Source organism: Pygoscelis adeliae, unplaced genomic scaffold, assembly GCF_000699105.1.
Source record: "Pygoscelis adeliae isolate BGI_AS28 unplaced genomic scaffold, ASM69910v1 Scaffold54, whole genome shotgun sequence".
Lineage (NCBI taxonomy): Eukaryota > Metazoa > Chordata > Aves > Sphenisciformes > Spheniscidae > Pygoscelis > Pygoscelis adeliae.
In genome coordinates, this window is record NW_008824982.1 from 5,970,620 (window position 1) to 5,979,647 (window position 9,028).

The 9,028-nt window shown below is 35.4% G+C and overlaps 1 protein-coding gene across 1 annotated transcript in view; it reads right to left on the bottom strand.

Moving 5' to 3' along the window:
- KPNA5 (karyopherin alpha 5 (importin alpha 6)) overlaps positions 1-9,028 on the bottom strand; it is a 19,387-nt gene that overhangs the window by 9,453 nt on the left and 906 nt on the right. The window contains exons 2-9 of the mRNA XM_009325661.1: positions 7,430-7,531; positions 7,243-7,342; positions 6,342-6,436; positions 5,380-5,511; positions 4,369-4,457; positions 3,091-3,190; positions 1,284-1,447; positions 97-175 (exon numbers count right to left, since the gene is read on the bottom strand). Coding sequence (XP_009323936.1) covers positions 97-175; positions 1,284-1,447; positions 3,091-3,190; positions 4,369-4,457; positions 5,380-5,511; positions 6,342-6,436; positions 7,243-7,342; positions 7,430-7,531 — 861 coding nt within the window. The remainder of the gene's footprint in view (positions 1-96; positions 176-1,283; positions 1,448-3,090; positions 3,191-4,368; positions 4,458-5,379; positions 5,512-6,341; positions 6,437-7,242; positions 7,343-7,429; positions 7,532-9,028) is intronic.

Below are 9,028 nucleotides of genomic sequence, written 5' to 3' on the forward strand. Positions count from 1 at the left end.
GACATACGCAGATACTTGTACTAGACATGTATTTTGTCACAATTTTTACAAAATTCTGTCCTGCCAATTCATTTTTCTTAAATCAACTAGTCTTACCTGTGTTTGGATATCATCCCCAGTAACAATATTTCCAACTGCTCTTAATGCAGGGGATACCACCTTGTAATCATTATGCCTGGAGACAAATATTAAATCGCTTGATATTACCAAGTGTTAAAGTATAATTTTGCATTTTCAGTGAACAATGGTTTACTTCAGGTGCTAAATTTTTAGCTATAGAAAACATTGCATTACTTCTTACACTTTCCCCCTATTTAGCCAAATTTGACAACTGCAAGCCCACAACTGAATTGCTGATTCAAGGAAAGGGCACCTCTATGGAACAACACAACTTAGAGCAATCTATCTGTCCAGCAGATTCATTTCACACAGCTCAAGTATTATTGAATACAACGCTGGAACCTGCATCATTCAATAACCACTGAAACAAAAGGGGTGTTGTTATTAGCTGTATACTAAAACTTAACAGCCCTCCTTTGTAAGTGAACTTCCCCCTTTTGTAAGTCAATAACCCTAAAAGCCAGTACATGAAGCCCATATTCAACTGTCTGAGGTGTAGGGGAAGGAAATCTACTCAGTTGTCCTAAAGCTTTTACAGAAGAGAAAGCAATCTCACCCTCCCCCGACAGCTATACAAATGAGCTTTTCGCAGGGAACTGTGCTGAGCTGTCAGTGCTGGGAACTACTAACCCTGACCTACTCTGCAGTCCCCATGTGAACACAGGGATTTAGTCTCCCTTTCTAGGAAAATAATGAACCATAAACCAAATATACTGGAACAGTTCAAAAGTGGCACAAGCCTGCCTCTGGACTTCGTGAGTCCAAGAACTGTCTGTAAGTCCAAGAACTTACTACATCTCCTGTAAAGGTAAGAAAACAAAATGTAAGAGTGAAATTAAAAAAACATAAGCTGAGAAATCAGTTTACAATTCAAGCTTGGTCTTCAGTCTTCACCTTTCTACTCCTCCGTGTAAATGAAATCCTACATTAAATTTTAAAGAATATAAAGGAATACTTTGGAGAAAACTTTTTTTCACTGTCAATCTCAGGAAAAATCCCAGGAGTCAAGCAACCCAGCAAGCAACTTAAGGTTTCAGATTGAATTCATGTTTGTCACTTCTCACAAAATAAATTCAGACTTGAGGTGAGAAAAAACAACTCAATTTGAATTCATTAATATTAACAGTACTGCAAGACATCTACTTGGTGAAGAGAAGACTTACATAAGCAACTCTACCAATCTTCGGCACACTCCAGAATCAATAACAGCTTGAATTTTATCATTGGGACCATCTGAAAGGTAAGAGAGGGCCCAGCAAGCATCTGCTAATACATCCGGGTCACTGCTAAACAACAGTCTTGATAAAACATTTAAGCAAGGAGCAACCTAGGTTAAAGAAAAATATTACATAAAATTAGGCGTTTCATATTTTTCAAGTTTCAGAGACATTCTGCAAAGGCATTAAGGTGCAAAACTATTTACTGCCAAAGCACACGAGCTCCTTAATGAGTCAGGACCTAGGTGGAATACTTCCTGATTAAACTAGACATCCAATTCAAACTGGCAAATTTGATAAATTCTGATTCACAGCCTATTTAATTAGAGATACTATATTAGGTATATAATTGTTCAGCTTAAACAAAAAACATCTGCTTTTACAGGCAACCAGGAATTACTGATGCTTTTTTGAATCACTCAGGGAACAGAATTTCAAAGTCATAACATTTTTTGACATTGCTGTCTTTGTAGGAGTACTGGAGGTTGTTTGTAATAACCAATTTACAATTGCTTTACCACAAAGAAACTCAGAGTAATTCACAGAGGACTCAACGTTCACTGAACCAAACGAGCAATGGCTGACTTCAGTTCTCACTGCAGCTATAGTCTCTGGCCTTGATCTCCTACAAGTTCCACACAGACAGAGCCAAATGAACTAGACCATCTTAACACCACTTGGAACCTGACAGGTTTCAGCTGTACAGCTTGGGAATCTCATATTCTTTGTAGAACTTAATTCTTTATCTTACATGAGTTACGCAATTCAGCCTCCTTTACGTGTCCAACTGGTGCTACTGCAAAGGGTGAAAAGCAAAAGAGCTATTCCTATTAGCAGCTGCCTACAGTGCACCCTTTTCCACTGAAGTTGTGTTTAAGCAGCAAGAAATCTTCCTGCCTTTTTACTACCAGAACAAAACACTACCGAAGGATATAACTTGGGCAGAGCAATTGTGAGGTCATCAATTAACGTCAGAAATCCCCCCTTCTTGTTAGTATCTCTCCAAGAATTATTAAGTAGCAATTGACAGTAATTACTACCTCATGAGGTAAGCTTCAAGACATGTAAATTCTCTCCAGATTATCTTTAATGATCATTTAACCTCAGTCTCTTCTACCAGAAAATCCAATGTTCCGTTCTTCTAATCTTTTAACGTCATTAACCTTACCAGAAATTAATTTCATACTGGAAATAAGGAGCTAATACTCCTACTAGCCTCTACAGCCTTACTGTCTTTATAACCACATACTGGAGAGAGGAGGAAGCGATGGGGAGAGCATACAGGCAAATCACCTCTGTCATCATAGTCCGAATTAACTGCATCTGACAGAGCAGAAAACTCAAAATTTTATTCCTGCAGTATGCACTCACAATCATAAAATAAAAAAATAAATAAAAAATGTTTTAAAAACTTCAATCATATCTCACATCCTCTAAAACAGATCTGGAGAAAATACAGCCCCAAGGGGTTTAGTGCTGAATGTATTATTTGCCCATCATTTCATACCAGTGAATGACTATTTGCATCTGACTAACTACAATCTCAAGTTTTTAAGTAATTTAATTTTATTGGGGATAGGCGTCAAAGTAGATGATTTTTTGTAGATACAACAGATGGACAAGACTGTGTGATTACATTAAAAAGATAAAACTGAGTCTATCTCCACATTCAAAGATTCTGCGTGTTATAACATATTACAAACGTAAGTCTTCTTCAGCTTTCTGACTTCTCAAAATGAATACTTCATTATACCTTACTGAAGTCTGGAGGAGGGTTCTTTCCTCTGCAGAGATTTGAGAGAGCCCAGACTGCATTTCTAGTTGTTGTAAGACGATTTGAATTTGTTAACAGTCTGTCAAAGAGAGACAACAATAATAATAAAAATCATTTCTTATTGAAAAGGTAAGTCTTTTTATGTCTATTATTATCAACAGTGCCTCAAATCAGGAAAAGAAATCCTATTATTGGGCACTAGTTTCAATGTATTTCTCTTCATAGCTTACATGCTGCAAATATTTTCTTATAATCAACTGAATCTGTAGATTATTTTGCATGGACATCTCATTCCCAGATCAAGTATATGCATATAAAGTAAACTACTGCTCATACGAAAAATCATTCAACTAATCTTTTCTGGGGCTAGGAGATGCAACCCTCCCTTGAATTAACTTCGATGTTTTCATTCACAGAATGCAATTAATAATAATAAAAATAGTTCCATAAAAAGTTAGAACTTAAAAGATCTTCTAAAAAAATTAACACTTTACTGTTTTTGCTGAATAGAATGTGAAAGATTCAACACCTGAAAAGTCAGGTTCACTTTCAGATACATACCAAAATGTCTAAAACTGTTAATCTTTAAATCCTCGAGGAAGGTAATCACATTCTCCTCTATTATTTTAAGCTATTTTACAAATGTTTTAAAGCATTTTATTATTTTAAGCAGTAATAAACTGAACAAAATTTGTGTCGTATACATTTTTTCCCTGTGATGAAGCTACCTCACATCCTATTGTAAGCATACAGTAAATGCTGAAATGATATTCCTAGTGAAGAGAAATCTTCTGGTGGAACACAGGTCATGTAACAACTACTCCGCCAGCTCATCTCAACAAGCAAATGGACAGATAGCAAGAGCGGAGCTTGGTGCTACTCGACAAAGGTGGTGAAACCAGCCTATTGCCCAGCCAACTGGAGTCACAGAAATGCAAGTGTGAATTAAATAATCTCTCCCACCCTATATACCCAGAACTCTGGCAGCACAGAGTTCTGCACAACACAGAAATTTCATTTCTGTGAAATAATACTTCTCTCCTTTTGCAAACACTGGAAAGCTTCCAGTGATGAACTAATTAAAGATATGCATGAAGCTCAGGCAATCCAAAACATTAGGGTCATAGCAGTATAATAAAAAAGAAACATTCTCAATTTAGCAAAAAGCTTACATTCTTTTCAAATAAATTTTAAGTTGAAGTTTACAGTTATCTATACCTGTACACAACAGTAATAGTATTAATCTACAATACTTACTCCAAGAGAGGTGGTAATATTCCGCAGTTTAAAACAAAGTCTCTGCATTCTGCATTATCACCAGCAATGTTACCAAGAGCCCACACTGCCTTAAAAAGCAAAGCATCCAAGTGAATTTATACATGCTTGCAAATCAACTTTCACAGATCATCTATGTATTTTTTTTACAGCAAATATTATAGAAGCAAAAAAGCAAGATCATTCCAAATATAAAATTTCAGAAGACTACCGGTTTCTATATTCCGTTTTTTGTGAACTCACACAAAGTCAGTTACCTACACTTGAAGTCACCCTTTCAAGGAAAGTCTTCCGTTATGAAAATATGTTGATTCATGTGCTTTTCAATAAAAAAGATACACACACTCTTTTCAGTAGTTACATTTGCTCACTGTGTGTAATAGATTCAATAAAACTGGCTCAAAGTTGCAAACAATGTATGAGGAATAAAAAAGTTAAATCATGAACTTTCACTATACAAACTTTCAAACATGCTAAATAAAAGCCAGTAAATTACAGACTCTCTTAAACAAAACAAAAAAACCCCACCAAACCAAAACAACAACAACAACAAAAAAACAAACCCACAAAACCAAAGTTCAGGAAAATGTTAATGAAGACTGTAACATAATAAGATGGAAGAGCAGAAATATATAGGAAATAAAGCTGCAAGATAACTTAGGGGAAAAAAATCCACATTGTTCTCTACTATATTCTTTCTATTATGGTGTTTTAGATCCTGTCCACCTGTAAATTCCGCAACAGAAATCAGGTGCTTTCTTCCAATTACTCAGTAACGTGAAATAAAAAACAGGTTCCAAGAAACGTGAAAGAATCAGAGGAAAAAAACATGAGGGAAAAAATACACTGAAGGTAAATCCTTATCTTCCCGGAGCCAGATCAATGGGCTAGTAGGTAAATGGGGCTCAAAAACTCTCTAACTACACACACCCCAAAAAAGACATTCATAAATTAATTTTAAGTAGTTATAAAATACCCCAAGAAAACAGTTACCTGCTCCTGTACATCTTCATGTTCTGAACTAAGCAACTTAATAAAAATTGGAACAGCTCCAGTTTCAATTACAACTTTGGTGTGTAGAAAAGTTCCAGATGCTATGTTTGTCAAAGCCCACGCCGCTTCAAACTGTTGAGGAGCACAAAGAAGACCACGTTAAACCCCTCAGCAGTAAAACTTAAATTAATGAAAAACAGTTTGACATGAGAGTTGCAGAGGTTAATTTTCCAACTTTTTTTCCTTTCCACTGAAATGCAATTATTACTATTATTGTACTTTCTATACAATAAAATAATTGGCATTGACAAAATCTCTACTTAATAAGCACCTTCAGTGTCTAAATTATTTTTAGGTTTTGGCTTGCAGCACTAACTGTAAGGAAATTTCAAATCTCTATTAACCCGTACAAATCCCTTCTGTTTACTCTATATTAAGTTAATTCTTCTAGTATGAAGGTACACAAGGCCTAAATGCCATTCCATGGGCTACCACAAGTAGACAGAACTAGTTACTCCTACCGTTAGTTATATATTTTTCAAAGATTTTTCTACAAGCCTTTCAGTTTCCTGAATTTTTTCTTCTTTTCTAAGATTTCAACTGAAAAGTACTACAATATACTCAACACAAAAAAACCACATTCTGCTCACACATCAACGTTGATGATCTTAACATACTACCCTGGAAACTCTCTTGAACACATTCTGCTTTCAACACCCATGTATGTGACCAGCTGAATACACAACCCTGAAGACTACTATGAAATTCACAAGAATCAAGACACAGTTTCAGTGGCAATAACTGACATTTTAGACAACTAAAATTTACAGTTTCAGTGATTAAAAATAATTAAATTTGGTTATTAAAAAAAAAAAAATAATAATCACATGCTTTCCCAAAGCTGTGTTGGGGGAAGTTTCTAATCCCATTCCAAACCCCAAATCAGCACCAGCCAAACTCACTTGCAGAGTGTAATTCTCATTCCTCTCCAGAAATTTCACAAATCTCTGTACTACTCCTGGTTTTTGTATGACTTCATCTATCGGTGGATTAGGCTCTAGGGAATAAAAACAAATGTATTTGTGTAAGTCTAACAAAAAAGACCAAATAAATTACTTTTTCAGTATGACACAAAACATGATTATGATTCTCAGTTCTTATCATAATTTTTAGCATTCAATCATTTTAATCTCAAATGAAGGAGCTAAACTTTTGACTTTCAAAGACTACAGGATCACCTCCATAAAATGCTATAATTTAGTAAACACCCTATTATGTATAGTAATAGTAATACATACTAATATTTACTGGCATGTTAGTAACTCATTACAAAACACTGTTCCCTCAATCAGTAGCTCAGGTCAGTGGAAGAGCAATTATTATTGGATACTATTTTAAATGACCAAGCATATCTTTACCTATCATGCTATGCAAATACCATCATTAATTTAAGACTGCATGTCTTACAATCTCAACAGAAACAAGTTACAACTGTTCTTTGGCAGCCATATAATTTTTCTCCTCTCAAATACAGGACGAGAATCAGAAATTGAATCACTGCAACAAGTACTGTAAGTAATGGTAGTGTGCAGTTAGTTACCGCCCTGGACACTTCAATCAAAATATCCTTGCTTTTGTTACTTTGTCTGAAAGACTTAACATTAGAATAATGAAGCTTTCTGTATTTAGCCATTAGGTCGGAATAGATTTGGCATGGTTTCTCTATAAACAGAACTAGAAGTTTCAGCAAGCTCTATTTTAAAGTAAAACAAAACTAAAGGTTAACTGACTCTCTATGACAAAAATCCGTAACACCACCACAGAAGGAACAACAGAAAAAAAAGTCAGGCAACGTTTACGTACCTTTAGATAGCAATTTTCTGAACTTCTGAGTTGCTGTCAGTTGCTGATCAGGATCATCCGAGAAAATCATCTGCACCATATCTACTGTAATAACTTCCTCCTAAAAATGAAAGGAGGATTTCTTACCTCTGAGAACGTACTATGCACGTTAACAGATAACATTCTAAACACACTCTAAAGTAATTACCTCTGGAATAGGTACAGTAGAGCTGACATCAGGATCCTGAATTGGACTTTCTACCATAGATTCTTCATTTCCTGGGAGAGAAACGTTTCGGCGTTTAAACAGCTAAACGAAGAAGAAATTTTTGGGAGACATTAGAACTTACCATCGAGTGGGTATTGATGACATACACTTGAAGAAATGCTTTCACCAATACTAATCAAAGTATTTCAACTACTCACCTTCCTACTCACCCATGCAAATGGAATTCTACATGAAAGTTTAAAGAACATAAAGGAGAAAAACACTACTATATCTGTATCTTGATAAGCTCCACTGCAACACTTGAGAGAGACATTTAAAAACTGAAGTTCTTTTTAATTAGCAAAGATCCATAAATTTTTCCACATGTAAAAAAAAGAAGATACAGATCTTTTTTTACTCTCACCACTCATAATTAGCATTTATTTTTAAGCAGGAAACAGTAGTCTACAAGCTACTTTCTCCTTTTTTCATTTATAGGCTAAAGTCATCAGCACAGAGCCAATGTTTGTGTTCCAGCACATCCCATACCTCCCTTCAACAGAAGGTCTAAGATCTATGTACTTTCTTTGCATGCCAATTAAACAGCACCTACATTTAATATACAGCTGCAGAAAGATTAAAACAGAAACATTATTTTAATATAGTTGGAGAACAAATGGTGTAGTTTCAAGGTGAACTTTCAAATTATGTAACATTAAACATTCTCTACGTCCAAAAATTGCTTTAACATTGGCTGCATGCACTGACTACACTCAAAATACATACCTGCACCGTAGTGCTTAATGAGTGCCTCTTCATTTTCTGGCATACAAGCAAAACATTTTTATTAGCCCGTTTTCTTCTAGAAACCAAACCTAAATTTTTATCTTTAATCCTATGCTACACTTACAACTACTGTAATTAACAATTCTAAGAATATTATGTTGGTATCTTTAAAAATAAATGTTAGAATCTCAGTCCATCGAGTAAGATTTCACCTGTAAGCATAACAATGAAACCTCCCACTAAATCCTGAAAGTTTTTGTCCTCTAGGACAAAAGGTCCTCTAGGACCTAGAGGTGTCTATAGACACCTAGACTTCTACTATTGTACATGCCCCAAACTGCAGAAGCAATTCCATGTTTACATCTACCCATATTTCAAACAGGAACCTAAAACAAAGCATTCTCTCCCTTGTTCAACACACTTCTGTACTGGGCACAATCCTGGACACAAAACAACTGCAGAACCATGGACATAAGCAAAGTTTAACTCCATTTAAACCCACAAAGGAAGAAGAAACATTCTTCTTTTGGAAGACCAGCCATTCTTTCTAGCGCTCAACAAGGACACAGAAGCATTTGGTTGAAATGTATAAACTGTTTTTGTTTAGGATCAAGGTCTACCTACCAGATATAATTTCTTTTGGAGCAAAAGCAGTCTCATCTCCCTGCATAAACTTGTTCTCCCCAGTTCAGGAAGAACTGAGAAACACCAGTCCAACAAATTAAGATCAAGGAGAACATAACTGTATTCTCATTATTACGACAGTCAGCATGGGAGAGAAAACACCCAGTATTTTCATAATTTATCTAGGGC